Below are 21,867 nucleotides of genomic sequence, written 5' to 3' on the forward strand. Positions count from 1 at the left end.
CACATTGGAGGTGTAAGTCAGGAGGTGCTCTGAAAACACTGCAAAAGGTGCATAGTCCAGACATAAATTCACTTCTGTCCTGAGGCTGGTGAAAGGGCTGGGATCTGCTGTGGCAGCCCAAGAACTGAGGGAGGGACCTGCTGCAAGCCTTCTTATCTCTTGTTGTTTCTAAAAGGCAAAAAATGACACACAGGCTACCCTGGTGTTGAATAGAACTGCACTGGTGTGGCTCTGCAAGTCTGCTAGCTTTAAGGAAATAGGTCACCTGAAGTACCTGCTCTGCAGCTCTTACCATCCTTTGTTACTTTTAAAATGTGGGTGACCTTTAGCTGCGTGGTATGAGTGAACATACAGTGTTCAGAAAGGCTTAGAAGTTTGAATCTGAGTTTCTTGCCTGCAATCTACTTTTTCTGAAGGCAAAAATACAGAAACCTCCATTTAAAAATCAGATTTGACACGAAACCTGGCAAGAGCATGGTTAGGATTACATATTGGGAGATGAATTTATTTAACCTGAGGGCAGCAAGAGAAGATTACATATTTTAATCCCCTCCCTTTCCTTAATGACTGTACAGAGTGCTGACACTTGTTTGGCTTGGAGAAGATGACCTGTACACAGAAGTGATTAGTGTGTCAGGTGAATTTTTTTTTAACACCTCCTACTGAAAACAAAGTGCTTTCTCACAAAACAACACACATTTTTCATAGCCCTCATATGAAATCAGAGTCATTGGCACTCAAGTGGGACATGCAGCTTAAAAACTGGTCTCAGATTATGAAATTTGGGACCTATCTTCTCAAGGGTGATGACTTTGAACGCTCTCACAAGTGAGATGACTTAACTACATGGGAAATGCATTTTGATAAGAATTGTGGTTTATAATTTCAGAATAGCTATGTACTTTGCTTCTGATCTTGAGATGTTAACTTCAGCTATCTAATTTTTAAAACATACTCGTCAGTTCGGTTTTCCCTGGGAATTCTTACATAATAGAAAAATGAACGTACAGATGAGGCAAAAAATTGCTGTAAATTAATAGGTATTTATTTCTGAGAGGCAAATGCATTTTGGTATGTTTCCAAATAAAATGTGCTATTTTTTTCATGATTTATTTTATTTTTTTTCATTGTCATCATAGTTTCATTTTTGTGCAACATGGTTTTTTATTAAAAAGATAAGTCCTGAATAGGGATACCCTTTTGGGCTTAGTACTGTTGTCATAATAAGCATATTTCCTGTACAAGCATCTGCAATGAAAAGTATACTTTCTTATCAGCCATCATGTGCTTGAATTGAACATCACTAAGAAAAGAAATATTTATTTATTTATTTGGGTATTTAATCCAGAATTATGCACTTGAGAGGCGGGTTATACAGGTGACCGCTAATTTTTAAACCACAGGCTTACTGAATTTCTGTGGGTATGAAAAAAAGTTGAACACAAACACCCTAATAATATCTCTTTAAATTATTCCAGTGTAATTTAACCCATATCTCCAATTTCTCTATGAATGTAAATGTCATGTAAATGTGAAAACCATCAACTTCTTTAAAGAAGCTACCTTTGATTTTGGTATTAAACTATGCTATCTGCTTTGTTATTTTCTTCATGGCACCAGCAGAATGGGAATGTTCCACAGCATGGCTGCAGCCATGGCTTCCATATATTATTGTATGGAGACAGCTGTTGTGGCACTGGAGTCAGCGTCTTGCGATGCTCTTCCACAGCTTTTCTTATTCTCCTCGTCACAGTGTCAAACAAGGGCTCAGTGTCAGCTGATAGAGGATTTGCCTCAGACGGATCTTGTGAGAGATTGAACAGCAGTGGAGGGTCATGATGGGTTACACCATCCCCAAAACATGGGCAAATTCCTCTTCTGAAACAGGCTCCAGAGGCTTCTGGTTGGAATACTGGAGTAGCATAATGAGCTTTCCACACGGTGCCACCTGTCACAGAAGAAGCACATTTGAACATCTTAATGGCATTAAGAGGTGGGAGGGGCGGGGGATGTGTCCTGAAAGTTTGGTTCACGTTTAAGTGATCTGCTTTGTCATTGCTAGGGGCAAGCATATATCACAGATGGGGAAGGGGTCTTGTGGAAGCTGTCAGGATTAAGATGTTCTTTGTGGCTTATGGGAACACCTTAGCTCTGGGTATGTGCAGGGCCCTATACGGTATGTCAATAGTTAGCCTAACATTTTGGATAAAGAGGGGGTCTGACACTTTCTTGTGTCCCTTTAAAATGCTACAAGCCTCTTGGGGAGGGAATATGGAGAATGCAGTCCCCAGTTTCTGGGTGCAAGTACTTGCAGGTGGTTCTTCTGCCGCCTCTGTGTATCTGAGTGAAGAAGTACACCTGGGAAGAAATTCATCACAGTTTATTTCCATGTTCATGTTCAAATAGGGTGGTAATTGCAGACCGAGAAAACTGCAAAATCTGGAGTCTAGTTTTTGAGTTAACATAATGAAGACAGCTTTAGAGCTTGCACGTCATCAGGCTCTTGTACTGGCCATAGGATAAGCACAGGTCTGTAACTTGTAATGAAAGAATGGCAAACGTTTAGGACTAAATCGGAGTGCAGCTCATCAGCACACTTTACTTCCTCCTCCTTTTTCCCCGATTCGTCACCCCACATTTAGAATACAGTACACTGAATTTAGAGGCAATTCTGTGCCCAGCAAGAAGACAGCGATTAGATACTATGTTTGAAAGAAGGAGACAAGAAGAAAGGGGACATTTAACACTTGGAGCCACTTCTCTAATCCACTGAGCCCAAATAGCTGACAACTGCATTGTCCCTACATGGAATTTTCTTTTTAGTTCAGTGGAATCAGCTGAACTTTCCTTCCTTTCTTCTTTTGTCCCCAGAGGTGTTCTTTATGTTTGGAGCCTGCAGCTTTATCCTTTGGTCTCTGTCTTGTAACTACTACTAGAACACTATTTTGTTAATAAATAAAATTTTAAAACTTCTGAAAAGGTGAGGGAAAACAAATACCAGATGTTAAGGATCAGGCAATATTTTACCTTAAAATATCTAGTTGCTAGCTGGCTGTGTATCTATTTATTTTCACCCCCTGGTTTCCACATCATGCTTAACCTATGCTTCTGCACTTATGTGGAGAGATGACGTCTCGATGGTTCTGAAATGTTTTGGCATAATAGTTCTGTAACGTTTTTAAATGCTAGATATCTCCATTTCTGAAATGGTGAGAGAAAGGATGATGAAGGTTGATTGGGCTCACTTTCTGACGGCTTACTAAGGACAGACAGATACTCCTTAGGTCTGTTAGAGTGTGTGCTTTGCTGCTGCCTGGGTGAGCTCCACATCCTTCAGCTTATCCGTCTTGTAACTAAAAGAACATTTGTCTCGTGACAAAAAGGCAAGCATCTTCTTTGATATCAGGGTTCCCAGAGCATGGGATTTGGGTCTTATGTTTGTCAGTCAGGTAGCACAGATACTTGCTACAAGGAGTTAAATAAGCAATCTCTGGGACAGGCATTTTTTTCCGAGTACCTGGCTTAGTTGGAGTACTGTTGTGGTATTGGTAAAATAACCGTTTATTAGGTAAATAAGATGGAGAGGATTATCTAGCTGTAAGTAGGAATTTATGCGATCAATTTTCAGAAAAAAACTAACTAGTCATTCTTTTCTATAAATAATTGGGCTGAGTTCCTTATACACTTATGAAAATTTGGAGTACTGAGTGTAGAGTGTCTGATGCTGCTAAATTTTAACAGTCACTTTTCACAGCTGCAAATAATTACTGGAAATGCAGAGTGAATGACAGCCAGGTCCTTGTTAGTTCACTTTGAAGGATACAGAGAGGTTGATTGTAATTAACCTGTGTTGGTGAGCTGAGCAGACAATTGGGTTACAGAAAGATAGAAGATTAAAAAAAAAAGGTGGTAGAAATCAGTGCTGATAAAAGCAGTGGGGGTTGCACTCATCTCCAAGAGGCAAACAGGGATATGCAATTTTCTACTGAAGTGGCTCTGACAGAATCTGAAGTTGCATGTGAATTTTAGGGCATCATGTTAATTTAGTATGTCCAAGGGAAAGGAAACCTGCTGCTTCAGTACAAACATCTCTCAACCCCATCTGGTAACAATCAATCAGTTTAATGAGCAGAAGGAAATGTACTGTCACTAATAAGACTTATTGTGCTGGGGTGAAGGAAAGGACTCTTTTAACTTATAAACAAAGGATTCTTCTGGCTTCAATGAAGGGCTTAAAGGATGGAACCCGCCTGGGTGACACCAAGATGCAATGCCTTCATATTTAGGCTGACCAAAAGACAGATATAGACAATAAACACATAAAATGACTGATTTACTTGCAGATGAGCTAAACCCCTCAAAATAGTCTGTTAGCCCAGTCAGAAGAAATGGTAGTTGGAACAAAGAATCAAAATTTACATCTTGTTTGAAAGCTGAGCCACATATTTGATTAGCCAGTCTTTCACATGCAGAAGAACATTGCATTGTTTTCAGGGCCCTTGCCATGAGCAGCTGAGGTTCAATGGGAAAAACTGTAGAAAGGCATGCATAGGAAATCTAGCTGCGCGTGTGGCTTCACAGGATCATGAAATGCCACCAAATATATCTTGTGTCTGCATAAGTATGCATAGCTACTTATATACTTCTTATATAGCCTAGAAGAACAAGTGATGAAAGCTGGGCAAGGAGTGTAGCAATCCTTCAACTTAAAGAGCAGTTCTTCAAATGCACTGCTTGAGTGGAGCATGTTTTTAGCCTTTCAGTAGGGAAGTGTAGCATGACTCTTCTAGCAGGAATTTTCTCCAGGACATTGAGACTGATTTAGAGACATAGGAGATTTGAGTTTCTGACTGCTGTTCTGCTCCTAGGTAATGTGAACAGGTGACTGTGCTTGGGGATAGACTGTAGAATCATAGAATTCTTTAGGTTAGAAAAGACCCTTAAGATCATCATGTCCAGTGCTGCCAAGTCCAGCACTAATCCATGTCCACATCTACACATCTTTTAAGTACCTCCAGGGATGGTGACAAAAACACTTTCCTGGGTGGCCCGCTCCAGTGCTTAACAAACCTTTCCCTGAAGAAATTTTTCCTAATATCCAGTATAAACCTCCCCAGGAGCAACCTGAGGCCATTTCCTTTTGTCTGCTGACATTACTTGGGGAGAATAGACTAATGAGATGAAGCCTGGACCTAATGGTAGTTTTGGTGTGGGGCCAAGTTGCCACCAGTCTGTCGGTGAACTGATCTCTAGTGGCAGCTCCAAGAGCTGTGCTCTCATCCTCTCATCGTCAGTCTCTTAACTCACTGGTCTGCTGTGTACACACTCACTGGAGGTTTAAATCGGCAGTCCTGAGCTTTCTGCCAGGCATGGGCCAGGAGCACGGGTTCCGAGCTTCAGCAGGGCATGAGCGACTACAGGGCTTCGGGAACGACGCCACTGCACTGGGGCGGGGGGGGGGGGGGGGGCTGGCCGGCCGCGCTCCCCCTGCTCTCCCACAGCCGTGGATGGCCCTTTCATACGGGGCACCTCGGGGTGTGAAAACGACACACGCAGCAGCTGACTGCGCTGAAGGGCCGGGAGGTTGGGTTTTGTTTCATTTTGTTTTGTTTTGTTTTGCCGTTTTTAAGCTCCTCGCCCAAGCGCTGTGGGCCGCCCGGCAGGCCGCGGCTGAAGCGGCCGGCGGTGCCGCGCTGCCCCCTGGCGGCGCTCTGGCTCCTACACTAAAGCTGAGCCCGCATGCTTTTTGCATCAAAAGTGATACGAAGGCTGCAACAAAATGGGGATTCTTGAAGTTATGCTTTCCAGGAAGCAAACCCCTTCATCTCAGGCAAGGCAGGACAGCTAATTCTTCTGCAACTTGCTGAAGAACTGAGAGTTTGAGACAATCCACTTAGTCCCGGATAATATGTATGTATATTTTTACATTACACTCTCTTGGGAGCTAGAGGTCATGACGTGGTCTCTGATCTGCTGGAGGGGGATGTTTGTACTCACTGTCCCTCTGGTGCCACCGCACTGCGTGCAGAAACACACCACAGTAGTGAAACATGAACTCGTGCCCGGAGTGCCGAACTGTCCCACGCAGCAGAGGCAGCAAAGGGCGCCCGTCGATTACCCTGAAGGAGGGAGAGAACAGGAGTCACCAGCCGGCTCAAGGATTTCGGACTGCAGCTGCAGCACGAGCTCTGCCCACTCTATGTACGCAGCATTAGAATTTCAAGTGCCGTCTCTGAACCAAGGTGCTTTTTTGCTAATGAGCCCTGAGATTTTTAATTCTGTGAATGGGTGGAGATCGGGAATTAGCACTTACTCGAAGTTTTTGCAAATACAGCTAGTTCACACGCCCTGCCTGGGGAGATAAGTCACTACTACTGTAATTTTCCTGGAAGTAAGTAATTTTGCTACCTGAAATGGAAGTCACTGAAGCACTGACAGCTCTGCGAGCTTCAGGCTTTAAAGGAAAGAAAAAAAAAAAAGCAAGCCACCTACTGAATTGACAAAGAGTTGATTTATTTACGCACCACCAGTAATTTTTTTGGTTTTTTTTTTGAAATGACTTATCCACCTACGCTTTCTCGTGTCCTTTAGAGGAGGCTAACATAGATGCTACAAGTTGTTTACTGTTGAGGAAGTACTTCTTTGGTACCGGCAGAAAAATGCAGGTCACGTGCTATTTGCTCCACCTTTCCCTACTTGCGAATAACCGGGCTTCCTAGGCTTCCTGTCCTAGTACTCTAACAGGACCAACCAACTTCGTGAAAGTCTGTGGATTTTTCACTTAAAAAAACTTAAATTAAAAGGAGTGGCTTTGGTTGTGGGTTTTGTTTTGGTTTTTTGTGGTTTGTTTGTTTGGGTTTAGGTGTGGGTTTTTGTTTGTTTGTTTGTTTTTTACAGTCATCCTAGTGCCCCAAATCAACCAAATTGCCTTTTGGTGATTAGAGGACTGAGTTAGCTAAATGATCCTTGATAAAACATACTGGTTTTTCCTTTGCCTTTTTCCATACAAGCAGACAAGACAAGGAAGACTATGCAGAAAGAAAGCTAAGATAATTGCCTGGTTTAGAAACAATCAGAATTTAACCTGTGGCTGTCAGGATGCAGGACTTAGTTTTTATCTAAATCAAGAAAGGAAAGCAAATATGGTTTATGAAACCACCTCTGTACCTGTCCTGCGGCACTGTCCCTCCAGCCAGATGAACTAATGTGGGATAAATATCCATCAGACTTGTAGGTTCATCAATAACTGTGCCTGCAGGGAGTACTCCTGGCCACCTAAATATTCCTGGCACACGGATCCCTCCTTCCCAGCCTCCCATGCCTTTTCCACCTGTTAGATAAGGGGGGGGAAGTGTAAAAAAAAGAGAAAAGAATAAGAAATACTAGATCTTCATTTTGCATGTATAATAAAAGGTTTTAAATTTTTAGAATAATCCTGTAACTCTAATGAGAACACACTAAATCCTGGAAAACAGTGGAGTAACTACAGTGGAAACTCTATTCTTCAAAAATAAGTCTTATTGATGTCTTTATTTTACACTGTGTTTTTCAGTGGGTGGCACATATAACAACCCAATACTAAGCAGCATTTTTGGCAGACGAGGAACAATTCCACCCTCTGATGCCTGAGAAGTCATTCTGACACAGAGCTTAAGCTGAAGGTCACTTCAACTCGAGTATCTGAGAATACTCTCCACATTCCCTAATAACGTGCTCAAGAGAGAAAAAAATCTGTTGATAAAATATCAGTTAATAAAATGAATGAATGAATGAATGAATGAATGAATGAAATAATTAAGATCAAAATCTGACTTGTCAATGAAATAGAGGTTGCAGCCCCACTTGGTGCCTGAGAAGGAAAATTAGCACAGGGCAAGCTTGGTTGTCAGCTCCCAGTCAGAGACAGCAGGAACATTACAAAATTATTTGCAGTTCTGGAGAGCAGTGAGAGAAATTAGGATAATATTTGATTGCCCTCCAGGAGAATACAGTTCCAGGGAGGCTCTGAGGTGGTCCCAAATGGAAGAGTTGAGAACCAATGCATTAAATAGGGGAGTGCTCTGAATATGCTGCAGTGACAAAAGACTTTCTACCTGCATTTCTATTGGAATTGTCTTTAGGTAATACAAAGAGTTTTTCTTAACTTCATTTCTCTTGCATTCCTCTGGTCTTCTGAAGTCTCTCCTCCATGCAGTCTCTCTTACAAGTAAAAAATTCATTGAATAATATTTCAAAGTGAGAACCATTAACTAATTACAGATATAAGTAACAGATGTCAAAGATGGGAATATTAATGAAACAATGTGGTTCAAAGTCAGAACTACAAGTGAAGGATCCAATTAGAAAACAAAAATTGCAAAATGATTAAGCTCAGGTACCTATATGATCTTTTCTCTGTTATTGCTCCTATCAAAGGCAGAAATGACAAATTGTGGCTGGAAAGTGTTGTAGGAAAACTGGTGAACAAAGCTTGAAGCCAGCTGATTAGCTCAGCTAATAAATCAGCAGCTGAATAGTAGCTTACATTAGCCCCAGGCTTTGCTAAGTAATACCATACCTTGCTATGAAGGAGGTGTGCTAACAGTTACAACTGAGAGGCAAGGTTCCCAGAGCTTGGATTTAAAGGCTGACAAGGTGTCATGATGGATAACAAACAGGGCAAGTCAAGCTGCTTGTGAAATAATGTTTGTGCTATGTAAAATAGCAGTATCTCATGCTTTGTCAATCAGTAGAGGCTCTTCTCATTATTCAGATATGTGGCTTATTTATCTTCTTGTTTTTAATATGTTGTTTCAAACAGCAGCAGTGAATTTTACAGGTATTTAATAATTAAATTATATTTTTTAATCTTGTTAGATTCAGTGGGATGTACCCTGTTCTGCCATATATGGACATAAATGGGGATGCCTTTCTGTTATTGATATCTAAACTGATATTATTTTTTCTTTTGCCTTCTCTCTAAGCAGGCATCATTTCATCACTGGCTCTCACACTTAAATCTCTAATCACATTTACCTTCCCTCTCTGGTTTCTCCTGTTACTAATATACTTGCGTTCAGTTAGTAGAAGTGAATTCATCAGATTAGGTTCTAAACTATTCAAATGTGCCTGTTGGCCTTTTTGCAACTGTTACTGGTATGGAAAGTTCATATCAAGAAATGAAGGCTCATTTTGCATTTAGGACTGTTCCTAGATGGATCCCAGCTGTATCAAACATTGCTTGTGTGGCCCATCAAGTAACTTGCTACTAGACAGTGTGCACTGTCATGCTGAGCCAGGTCAAGGTGTACACAACTCTTCTTCCATAGGGAAATAAGTGATTTCAAGATAAGCTTTCAGACTTCATTATACAGTAAGTGTCAGTCTGTGCAAGCTGTCACAGTAGCTTTTCAAGGCTTAACAGTCTGGAGGGGGCACATGCAAGAAATACCACGGATCTTCATTTCAGATCTATAATCCAAGATTGTAATACCAGCACATAGTTTATTAAATTTAGGCTGTCTGAATGTATTTTAGTCTATCATTTTCTTTTTAAGAGAAAGTCTTATGCATGTAGACACTACCAAAATTTTACCTTTATAGATCCCATTCCATCCACCCAACTGAGAATTTTTTCTTTGAGCCTCTAAGGATCCTCCATGATCAGATGCAAAATAAATGAATGTGGTATTCTTCAAGCTTTCTTTGTCAATAACATCCAGAAGCCTTCCTATAAACAAAGCATAACATCATAATTACATCAGGAGATGCACTCAGATTTTATATGTCTTGACTCAAAATTCAGTGAAGACTGAATTTACGTGAATGAGTTCTGTTATTATCTACCACATTCAATGCAAAGAGACCTCAACAAATAAGAGAGATGGGCAATCACCAATAGGATGAAGTTTAACAATGGCAAGTGCCAAATTCTGCACCTGGGATGGGGCAAACCTGGTTGTTTGTATAGCCTAGGGAATGAGAGGCTGGACCAAAGTGCTGCAGAAAGAGACCTGGGGGTCCTGGTCAGTGGCAAGCTGAATGAGAGTCAGCAGTGCCCTGGCAGCCAGGAGGGCCAACCGTGTCCTGGGGGGCATCAGGCAAAGCATTGACAGCCGGTCGATGGAGGGGATTGTCCTGCTCTGCTCTGCACTGGGACGGCCTCACCTTGAATATTGTGTGCAGTTTTGGGCACCACAATATAAGAAAGATAATAAACTATTAGAGAGTGTCCAAAGAAGGGTAGTGAAGATGGTGAAGCCATATGAGAAGCAGCTGAGGTCACTTGGTCTGTTCAGCCTGGAGAAGAGGAGACTGAGGGGAGACCTCATTGCAGTCTTCAACCTCCTTACAAGGGGAAGGCAGAAGGGCAAGTACCAAACTGTTCCTTCTTGTGACCAGTGACAGGACTCGAGGAAATGGCATGAAGTGGAGTCAGGGGAGGTTTAGGTTAGACTTCAGGAAAAAGTTTTTCACCCACAGAGTGGCTTGGCACTGGAACTCCCCAGGGAAGTGGTCACAGCACCAAGCCTGACAGAGTTCAAGAACTGTTCGTACAATGCTCTCAGGCACATGGTGTGATTCTTGGGGTGTCCTGTGCAGGGCCAAGAGTTGAAGTTGGTGATCCTGACAGGTCCCTTCCAACTCAGAATATTCTATAATTCTGTGAAATAATAAGAGCCCAACAAAAAGTGGATGAATGTTTACAAAATTTGTTTGTAGTGTCTATAAAAATGGGAAAATAAAAATTACCACCAAATGGAAAATAATTTAAATGATTGATCCTTTTATTCCAACTACTCAGAATACTCAGTCAACTTTATTCTGTAAATTCTCTGAGTCAAGGAATATGCTGAGTAGGTAGTCTCAAACATCTTGAAAAGCTTAAGTAGTAATGCTGCCTTGATTACTAGCCATAGTAAACTGCTGTGTCTCACACAGGGAATCGGAGACCAGGCTACATACTATCAACCAAAATCATCTCCTGATGTCAGTGGTAAAAACCTTGCAGACTGTAATTCAAACCTAATTTCATAAGCAATGTTTTTGTACTGATAACATCATGTGTTTATACAGAATGTGATTTATCTTAGTTTGATTGTCCTCATCACCTTCTGCATCAAGTATATTTGCCAAGAACAGCTTCCATAGCTATAGAAGCAGCAGCAAAAGGTGAAATGCACAAGGAAAAAGCATAATGTGATATTTAGCATCAGCACCACTTACATCTGCGAAGACCAGACCTAGCTGGAGAAGTGTCATATTTTTGATTAGCAGCGTGATCAAGGACATATTTGATTATATGTCTGCATTTAACAATTCAGCACAGCAGCGTGTCAATTAAAAAAAGAACAAATCCTTACAGAGAAAGTTTAAGCTTTCATCTTAAGAAAGAAAAAAAAAGAAGTGTGGTTATGGTATGGCAGTTTTGAAACCAACTATGTATTCAAGACATGATTTTTACATGTGCAAAAAGGGAGTCTGGCGATCACCTCTTTAATTTCTTTTCCACATTCAAATAAATGAAGAATTTTCCTCAAGACCAACACTTACCCACCATCCAATCCATCTCCTCTACATTATCTCCATACAGGCCATGCCTGCTTTTTCCTTGAAACTTCTCTGTGGTAGGGAGAGGGGTGTGAACATGTAAAAGGGAAACAAAGAGAAGAAATGGTCTATGCTTGTTTCTGAAATAAAAGAAAACAAGGGTCATTTCTCTTCAAACTGTCACTCAAAGCAAAATAGTGGTATTGTAGTTACTATCTCAATAATATTATTGTTGTGATCTCAATAAATATTATTGTTGTGATTTAAACACATTTTTTTTATTATTTTATTTTGACATCTTTTCACTTTTGAGGTTTTGGGAGACAGAGGGGTTTAAAACACTCTCAAAGATTTTTGTTCAGTATTAAGATCAAAACACTAATGGGCCCTTTCTTTTTCATGTTCCAAATTAGACAGGTTAGAACATTAAATAAGCAACTAGGAGAGGTTGTAGCCGAAAGACTGACATACTCTCAGAGGCAAGGAGAGGCAAGCCTAAACTGAAACGTGGATGTATGTCACTGAGCATTTGAAGTGTCCTCATGGAAGAGGCAGATATGACACTTCTATATATCACATTCTGTATAAACATATGATGTTATCAGTACAAAAACATTCCAAAGTGGAACCGTGATCCCTTCAACATCAGGCCAGGTAGGATATCCTAGGAACCTAAGATTACGTATGCTCAAAGTTTTACAGAAGGAATATATTTGACCTCCAATTTCCTTGAGAAAACAAACACACAACCTCAAAACCCTGACAGAAAGAGTATAGTCTTTTTCAAGGATGTTCCCAGACTTAACACATGGATACTTTTAAAGACTTAGTGGTTTGTTCAATTCCAATTGAGGTTACTGATAGAAATGAAGGATACCTTTCAGAAAAGAAGAAAAAAAAACCCAAACACAAAACTAAACAAAACTCACTATCACTCTTCTGTTTTTAAAATATTAACTTCATATGACACTTTCTATAACAGTACATTCACCAGTCTAAGACCATTTTTCTGTTCCTACTGACAGAAAGCACAGTCCTTGGCCAGGACCCCTTTGTATCAGCTGAACAAAACGCAACGACCAGAAAAATCATCTTCCTTTTCCCAAGGAACTGACTAGCGATGTTGTCCTGGTTTAGGAATGGTACTCCCCAGTTTAGTGCTCCCACTGAGACTCTCCAAACCACACTGCTGCTTGCCCGCTTTTCACCCTTTCTCTCCCCCCGCCTGCAGCAGGCTGGAGAGGAGAACTGGAGGCACAAAAGGTAAAGATCACGGGCTGAAATAAGAATAATTTACTGGAAGCAGCAATGAGATAAGAAAATGATCAGTAACAATATTAGTAACAAAAGTGTACAAGAGAGACGCGAGTGATTCACATGCAAAATGCTCAGAACAAGAGTTATCCGACAGCTCCCTCTGCCATGCTTACTCCATCAGGACAGCCACCTTCTTCCCACCCCAGCAATGCCTCCTGGGTACTGCAAAAATTAACCCTCTCCTGGACAGAACCAGGACAGATGTGTAAGACAAAGGACAGCAGCTGGATGCTGACAGGTAGGAAAATGCCAGAAATTAACAAATTACTGACCAGCATTAGGACGGAGAGTTCAGCATACCAGCTACCCAACCTAGTGGTATATGACACAATAATGCATTATTGTTAAAAACCCTTAAAATGTGATACCATTTTTGTTGATTACCTTTTAATGAATGTAACTGCCTCCTTCAGCATATTAGAAGTAGTTTTGTTTAGGTTCATAGGTTGTTCAGTGACATCATGGTTTCTCATCAGGATACAGTTCCAGTACTTGGTGAAACCATAGCTGGAGAACCAGGAGAGGAAGTGAAGGAGACCACAGACGGCCAGACAGATGATTATTTTCCATTTTATTGGGAAAAACTTGGCAAGTTTTCCAATCACAAGAGTAAATACTGCAAGGGTGATCATCTGTGTGTAAAGCCAATACCTATCTTGCAAAGACTTGGCCAGTTCAGGGTCGTCTGTGCCTTGACACTCATTCACAAGGGTAAAAGGCATGCCATAAAAATAGTCAAAACCATGATTTAAAGGATGGTGGCAGTGATCATGGCGGGTTTTGCAGTTCACACCCATATGCCACTTCCCTGAAAATACAAAATAAAGATCTTCAATCCAACATCATGACTCCTGGGTGTGTCTGCCTGTATTTCTAAGAGGTTGGCTGCACCTCTCAGTAAAGGTGCAGCTGAGGGAGGAGCTAGTGTGGAATGGGGACAGATTCAGGGAGCAACGATGCATTGGCACTTTATCTGTCTAGAACAGCTGCTTCTCCTCGCCTATCTATTTAAATTCCATGCAGGGCAATGACCCAGCTTAGACATGTCCTCGAAAAAGAACAAATGAGGTTGCAATAGTTGGTGCTTATTTTTTTTTCACCTGATGAAGTAGCCATACATTAACAGGTAACCTGGTGGGGAGAAACTGAAAAAATTCTTGTGTCAAAAGAAAAAGCTAAGTGCAAAAATACGAACTATTTTACACACAATTTCTATCAGACCTTCATAGTCCTGGAACAAATTTCAGGACGAAGACATATGTGTTGGCTCTGTGTGGCCATATTCATCTTAAAATGAGTAGCAGAAATAGGCCATTCCAATTATCCAGTACAATTGGATATATCAGAATATGTAATACACTGATAATGAACCTTAATTAAGTCATATTACAGAGCAGTGTAATTATCCTGACACTGAAGGACAGACAGTCTATAACCATGAGCTTAGGAGCTATTACCTAGAGAGTTAACTTCTGAGAACTGCTGACCAGTCCTGCACTTGTGTATATGAATGTAGTTTACAGTATAAGCTATATTAGACAGCAGTGAGTAGTGTGTGAAGTCAGTACATCACTGAGACTTGCTTCAGTTTAGGAAGTAAATGACACCTCAGTGTGCAGAACTGAGCAGAGGTGTGAAAAGCATAGTAATTACAACTAAGCACATTACACTTCTGACTACATCAAAAGTTGTTTAAAAAGGAAAGGTGCTTGAAACACACAGCCTTTAATTGCTGTTCAGTCAAAATTAGCAAAAAGTTAACAGGATTTTCTCTTTTTTGGACATGTATTTTGATCCAAGGCCCACTGAAGTAAAAGGGATTCTTTGAGCTTTTTTGGAAGAGTTTTGTTTTGCAAAAATAAAGGAAGTTTTAGCATCCCAACAGTGATAAGCAGGATGCTTAAATAACAGAAAATCTAGCCACTAGATACCACAGAATGGGTAAGGTTGAAAGGGACCACAGTGGGTCGTCTGGTCCAACCTCTCTGCTTAAGGAGGGTTGTCCCGGCACATTGTGCAGGATTATGTCCAGACAGTTCTTGAATATCTCCAGTGAGGGTGGCTGCACAACCTCCCTGGGAAATCTGATCCAATACACAGTCACCCTCACAGTAAAAAAGTTTTTCCTTATTTTCAGGTGGAACTTCCTGTGCACCTGTTTCTGCCCATTGCTTCTTGTCCTACTGCTTGGCACCACTGAGTAGAACCTGAATCCGTTCTCTTGACACCCTCCCTTCAGATACTTCTACATATTGATGAGGTTCTCTCTCAGTTGTCTCTTCTCAAGGCTGAACAGGCCAGCTACCTCAGCCTTTCCTCATAAGACAAATGCTTCAGTCCCCTAATTATCTTCATTATTGATGAATATGTCAAACAATACTGGGCCCAGTATTGACCCCTGGGGACACCACTAGTGGCAGGCCTCTAACTACACCCCGTGCCACTGATTACAACCCTCTGGGATCTGCTGTTCAGCCAGTTCTCAATCCATCTCACTGTCCATTCATCCAGTCCAAACTGAGTTTGCCTATGAGGATGTTGTGAGGGACAGTGTCAAAAACCTTGCTGAAGTCGATATAATTAAGACCACTGTGCTGAAGCTTATACAATTAGGACCACTGGTGTCTCAGTACCAACCAGCAGACAATATTTTTCTGCTTTAACAGATTAGAAAAAATCTCTGTTTGTTCATCCTAAAGCAATCTGGACTGGGCAAACAAGATTCTTTTTTGGGGGTTTACTTCCATTTGCAGTGTGTATCTATGTATTCCATATATCCTCATCTTGGATCTGTCAGATATGCTTTGCTGACACTGGGACTTGTGGGTAGCATTCTAAAAACCCTACTGATTCTGAAACTTGTGCGTACAAGAAAATCTAGTTTAACTGATCCTGGACACTTTGCAAAACAGAAGTGTATTTACAGAATCAGCCTAATCTGAATAACAAGCAATGAAAAGGCAACAAGTTGCTCTGTCTCATACCTACAAGTGCTGTAGAATAACCTTGCTGGTGCAGTATTCTGGCAAAAGTAGTTTCATTTGGTGGAAGCCCCCCGGAACACCCGTTCCAAAAGAGAATCTGCTGTTGAGTGCTGGAGGCCATGCCTACAGAGGAATAATGGTCTTTAAAATACAAGCCAGATTTCAGATTTTCAGTCTGCTCAGATTGTGCTTTCTAATGAATGGGGCTCAGTTGTCTAAGCCTAGTGCCTTTTTAAAAACCACTTAGTATGTCCTGGGATATTCTGATTGACTGCCAGAGTTATGTCTCTTCCAGTTCCCTTGTCATTATATGCTACCCCAATGCAGATGCCTCAGCTACAGTGGGGTATCTACAAATGGCAGGAAGATGGCTATGTTTGGACATTAGGGAACATCTTACAATCAAAGTTCTATCAAAATATAATGTTAAAAAAAAAAAGAAAAGTTTTATACAGAACAAAAGGTTCTGTATAAAATTTCAGGGGTACACACTTCTGAAATGCACAGTTCATGATTACATTTCTCCTTAAACAAATCAGAATCACATCAGAGGTGCTGTACTGATTACTATTGCCATATTCTGGCAATATGATAGCTGAAGTTTTCCGTCATGAATTTACATGACTAAAGTAAATAATTTTTAAAACATAATAACTGAGAACTAGTCCACAGTCTGGTGCATTTCACTGTGAAAAAATTTGCCAGGATATTAAAAATATTGCATTTAATATAATCTTAATACTACTAAACAGACAGCATTTGCACAATTTTCTTCTTCATTCTTCTGTCTCTAGGTGCTTTGTGCTGTTTAGATTTTCATCCATTTAGCCACATTAAATGTGCTTTATGTGGGCATTTTCCCATAGAAATCAATCGTTAGTCATCTCTTATTTTTTCTCACCCCACTGAAACTCCAAAGCCCAAGATTAACTAGTCTTTAAAATTGTTTATTTAAGGGGATTTTTAATATCAACACTGACTAGACTAACTGCATCAAACCATTAGAGAGCGGCCCAACCTGATCTGATGGGGTATCTGCCAGTCAGGAAAGCGGCTCTGCTTGGAGTACAGACAGCAGCTGCAGCAATGTGCTGAGTAAGTCTCACTCCTTCCTTTGCCAAGCCATCAATGTTAGGAGTCCTAAAGAGAAAAATCCCGTCTCTGATAAAAACACATTACACAGAAGTTCATGGTATCCCACTCCTCTTAGTTTTGTGGAGAACATCACCATCAAATTTACAAAAATCTGTTTACCTGCAACTCAAATAGAAAAGCTCTGTGTTATATATATTTTTGAGATACCTTGACTCCTTATAAATTAGATTTCCATGGATACGTATATTTTTATTAATAACAAAAAAACTGGGGGGGGAGGGGGGAAGAGAAGATATTTCAGGTCTATCTCATATCAAAATCTGATGTAGCATAGGGAAAAAGAGTCTGTTAATAGATACAGTACAACACAATATCCAAAACTAAAATAGGCTAGAGCAAAGACAAGATCTCCCTACAATCATTCTCTCAATCAATATATGTACTAATTGATAACTGCACTAGGCATAGATATATCACATAGTCTAAGCTGTCATTTCCTAAAAATCCTACTACAGTTGTTAACTGATATTAAATTCTAATCTCAGTCCTTCATATTTCAGCCTTGGAGTTGTGGAAATTTGCACATTATACACATGCCTGACAAATACAGTGCACAGACACAATTGCAAAGTTCTAAGTCCAAGAAAGTTTCTCAAGCATGCCTGTATAATTATGACTACAGTAGGAATTACTGTAGAGCAACCATTTTGTACATAGTTTGAAAAGAAGTGTCTCCAGATAAACTAATAAATTAATACTGATTTTTTTTAATATTGTCATCAGTACTTTTTAAATTTAATTTCACCGGGAAGAGATAATTTATATCATACCTTATTGTATCATTGCCGTAGCAACCCACATCTCCTATACCAAGATCATCGGCCAGTATCAGTAAGAAATTAGGTTTTGTAGGACTCGATACACAGGTTCTTGGAAACAAGCATAAAACTAGCCAAATGTTTAAATAGCTCCTAAAAGTAAAAGTAAAGAAGTAATATTACAAAAAACAATTTCAAGTTTTTACAACAGACTTTAAACAATTATTCTTAAAGTTTTGTGGGGACTTAGTACAGATGCAAACAGCAACCAAATACTGCCAGTAGATGGAGCTCCTGAATATTTAAAAAAGTCCTTGAGCTTTCTATTATCAGTAATTGTTAACATTATTATGATTTTTATATTATTGATTTATTTATTATTGTTATTTATTCACATAGGAATTTTGTGTCTGCATTTCTTTATCGACATAGGCACTGATCTCTGCAGATGTTCCCAGTAAATTGAGTGGTTGGATACTTGCAAGTGTCCTGAGGCACTCCTTGTACAGGGGTGTAGGATGCTCCTGTTAAGGCTCCTGGAATGAGTGGGACAAGAACATGAAAGTAATTGGTGTGTAGTCATGCTGATCATTATGGCCATGGCTTGACTATTGCATCTACTGCACCCATTCCTACATACAGTGTTTGAAAAGCACTCCTTAAGCCTTGGGACCATCTGCAAAATCAGGGTGCAGCAACAGTGTTAAACTTGATTATCTTCCTTGAAGACCCTAAGAATATCTCTGTACATGTTTTAGTTGCTCAAGCTGTTTGCAGTCAGAAGCTTACAGATACTCACCTGAAGTAAAATACACATGCTAGAACATATCTTCTGAGTTCATTAATAAATAGTTCATTAATAGATACTATGATGTGTTAAATGCATAGTAAATACTAGTAGTAACATAGTAAGCATAGTAAGTCCTATAGTACATATTATACATATTCCTAAACCTCCATGTCTTGTAAAAGTAGGGTAAAAGGTCTTGAAATACTAATAAATCCAAACCAGTATTAGCTACTCTTACATTCTCAATGAGTTGAGGCAGGGGTGGCAAAGTGAGAGATTTGTTTACATTTTCTTAAGAACAACACCTAAAAGCCAGGAAAGACCCTCAGTGAATGCTTTTCTTACCATTGTTTTCCCTGGTAAACTTTATAGTTTTCCCTTGTATGAAACAGGTCCATAATTGGTCATATGAATTCTGGTGAAAAAGCAAAAAAAAAATTAAATAATCAGAGCCCAGCACTTCCGGTGATGCTGCACACAGTTCTTCAAAAAATCTGGACTGCTCTCAGCTGCTGATAACTCCAGGGGGACTTGTGGGAATCTGGAGAAGGCTAAATGTTAATGGCTTTAAAAAAGTGCCAGAGGGGCCTATTACGCAATACATGCAATAGAACTGTTGGAGTTCTCTGAAAGGAAGGTTTTCACCATTTTACAAATGAGGTAGTGGTAAGGAAAACTAGTATCTCACTTTTTACCTAACCTCAGCTCAACTTTAGGAAAAATAATCTAACCTTTACTGTGAGATTAGAAAACACAAAAAGTACATCAAATAAAAGCCATCCTGGAAACTAATATTTGCAGTGTAATTCTTAGGGAAGAGACTAATGTTTTTATGTTTAGATGTCATCTGGTACATTCAAAGCGGTGTTTATCTCTGAATGTTACAGAAAAACTATCAGTAAACATAAATATCTTTCTTTCCTTAAAGAACTCCAAAGCTTAATGCCATTTATAGATTTAATTTGCTGGGTTTTCTACCTGTCAACTGTATGAACTCAACCTTTAAAAATCTAGAAATAATCTCTCATTTTCTGAATATTTATTTTTGTCTCACAAGGCAAACTTTATGAGAGGAAGCAATTTTCTACACTTGCTGAAACAGAGAACACACTCTTTGGAAAAAGAATGGCTTGGGAAATGAACTCCTTTCCCTTGTGAATAGCCTAAGAAATCTTCAGAAAATGTTGCACTGGAATTGTGCAAACAATCATGTAGAAGTACGAGGTAAACTGGCTCCACTGGGGACTGGCACATGCTCATCTTCATGGTGTACATTGTGCTAAATTAGATATGCTATTCATTCCCTCATTGTGAAAAGGGATAGAAAAATCTGAAATGCCCTATCCATGCAAAATCCCCACTTTTCAACCCTTCTTTCCATTTCAAAACAGCACAAGAACAAAGGTGTTGTCGGCTGTATTAAGGAACAGATTGAAAGTAATTATAATATTTACTTTCTATAACAACTCAAAACCTATTTGTAAACAAACAGTACTAGGATCTCAAGTCTTTTTTGAGATGGCAGTGTAGTGGTGTTTCACTATCACAGCCTGACTGCAGTTCCCCTGAAACCCCAATGAACTGTGGTCCCACAAGACAGAGCTGGGATGATGATCAGGCAAGGGCATGAAGGCATTAACCTGTGAGAATAAAGAACGAGTGATGGCTCTGGTCATCATATATAGTGGTGATATCTTTATGGTGTTTTAACAATTATGTCTGAGCTCTGCCTTCCCAGCAGCTGTTAGACAGCATTGCATTTAAAGAGCTTGTGGTACATGATTAGGCCAAAACTATAGCAATGAAAATGTTCTCAGTCTATACCAAGTAGCGAAGGATCATCATACCCCTTGTGAGCTGTAGTGGAGAAAAAGAACCAGACAGATCTGAACATCTAAGAAATACCATGAGTTCCTAGGGAGCTGATAAGCCTTCAGAGCTGCTACAATAGCTCTGCTGCTGTCCACTGTCCACTTTCTCCCCACAGGTTCTTGCACCACAGCCAGCTGGTCACAGCACGCATGCCAGTATTTAGACAGAGACTTTGTACCACCTCTCAGGAAAACTGTGAGCTTTGAACCAGGGAGGTGCACTGGTGGTATTAAAATGATACTTCAATCTATTACCATTGGCTGTGGCACCATCTGATTTACTGCAAGCCATTTTAGAAGCATTGCTCTTACTGAAGGAGTAGAAGAAGTACCAAACATTACAAACCCCTATAATTTAAATATGCATATTCACATTTCTCATTTAGGTTCTGATTCCTTCGGAAAGTAGAGCTCTCACTGACAGTGCCAGGACGTGATGAACCCAGTACTGCACCCTAGGGCTTGTCCAGTTTCCTTAGCTGGTAAATGAAATAAATTGAACAGCAGCCTCCAGAAATCAGAAATTTCTTAGAGAAATCCAATAATATGTCAGATAATAATTCCCTCTGTAAGCTGGTAAGCCATGATAAATGATCATCAGGACTAATAAAAAAAGGCCAACCCCTTTTTACATGTGGAAAACAAACAAACCCTTGTCTCAATTGTTCTTTTTGTTCCGAAATCCTTCTTGCTTCTTGGTGTGCCGAGCAGTCCTGATCCTCTAAGAAGTGTGTGGGCAAAAGTGGGCTGGGACTTGCTTCTTTTCCTCTTGCTCTCCCTTCCCCCACCTCCAGCATGGACACCACCTGGGATCCCTGCCAGGAACAGCCAGCAAACTGGAACTGCTATGCAGGTTTTACATGAATTCCAGGCAGAGTACAAAGTCCTTATTCTCGAAATACTGGCACAACACGGCTACTGCCTTTTCTAGATTCCCTATCCAGTTTATTTTGTGCAAATTTGTATTAAGTCTCTCACTGCTCTATTTCAGTGCTTTAAAAGAGGTGCTATAAATAATAAACAAGAGATGCTATAAAGGGTTTTGGTTCTCCCACACAGCTTTTTCAGCCTTCCAGATGGAATAAAAGGATTGTCCTCCCTCTTTTCTTCTATCATGTTGTCTTTTTGTTTTCATTACATTTTCTAGAAAGGTAGACATACCTAAATTATGTTTTCTTCCCCTACACCCAAAATATGAACATCTAGTCTCTACCCCCCTTCTTTCAGATCCTAACTCTGTTGTAATACATTTTACAGGTCAAAAGGTCTTTAGCATCTACTTGAAGGAGCTCTTTCTATTTGCTGACATTTTGCTTCTCCAAGTTGCTTGAATACAGTGACTACTGAATTTAAGACTGTGTTCTAGAGAAGTCAGTAGGAGCCATGAGGTAGAAAGTTGAAGCAGCTTAAACTATCAGATTCATATAAGCCCGTAGCAAGGATTACCAGGGCTGGAGGTTTTT

General features: G+C 40.1%; 1 protein-coding gene across 12 annotated transcripts; it reads right to left on the minus strand.

Moving 5' to 3' along the window:
- Positions 1 to 1,285: 1,285 nt before the first annotated feature.
- On the minus strand, positions 1,286 to 21,191 carry LOC114061198 (arylsulfatase H-like). Of its 12 annotated transcripts, none has more exons than XM_027891359.1 (12): positions 21,071 to 21,171; positions 18,879 to 18,948; positions 18,226 to 18,279; positions 17,756 to 17,896; positions 16,849 to 16,970; positions 15,831 to 15,953; positions 13,231 to 13,654; positions 11,533 to 11,669; positions 9,575 to 9,709; positions 7,168 to 7,330; positions 5,998 to 6,119; positions 1,286 to 1,948 (listed from the first exon to the last, which is right to left on the minus strand). In XM_027891359.1, the coding sequence occupies exons 2-12, from the start codon at positions 18,929 to 18,931 to the stop codon at positions 1,578 to 1,580; spliced, it is 1,845 nt and encodes a 614-aa protein (XP_027747160.1). In that variant the 5' UTR covers positions 18,932 to 18,948; positions 21,071 to 21,171; the 3' UTR covers positions 1,286 to 1,577. The 12 variants fall into 12 exon arrangements, with proteins under 12 accessions (XP_027747160.1, XP_027747158.1, XP_027747161.1 ...); XM_027891357.1 differs by having other exon boundaries at positions 21,056 to 21,169; XM_027891360.1 differs by having other exon boundaries at positions 21,029 to 21,126.
- Positions 21,192 to 21,867: the final 676 nt, after the last annotated feature.

Source organism: Empidonax traillii, unplaced genomic scaffold (assembly GCF_003031625.1).
Source record: "Empidonax traillii isolate 1590-97213 ecotype Southwest subspecies unplaced genomic scaffold, ASM303162v1 scaffold320:size708019, whole genome shotgun sequence".
In the NCBI taxonomy this organism is placed as follows: Eukaryota; Metazoa; Chordata; class Aves; order Passeriformes; family Tyrannidae; genus Empidonax; species Empidonax traillii.

Bases quoted from the DNA above. Each gene is read 5' to 3' on its own strand.
- LOC114061198 (XM_027891353.1), bottom strand. The intron at 16,971-17,755 runs GTATGATATAAA...TTTTCTCTTTAG, and splicing joins TACGGCAATGATACAATAAG to GACTCCTAACATTGATGGCT. The intron at 6,120-7,167 runs GTACAGAGGTGG...TCCCTCCTTCAG, and splicing joins GGGACAGTGCCGCAGGACAG to GGTAATCGACGGGCGCCCTT.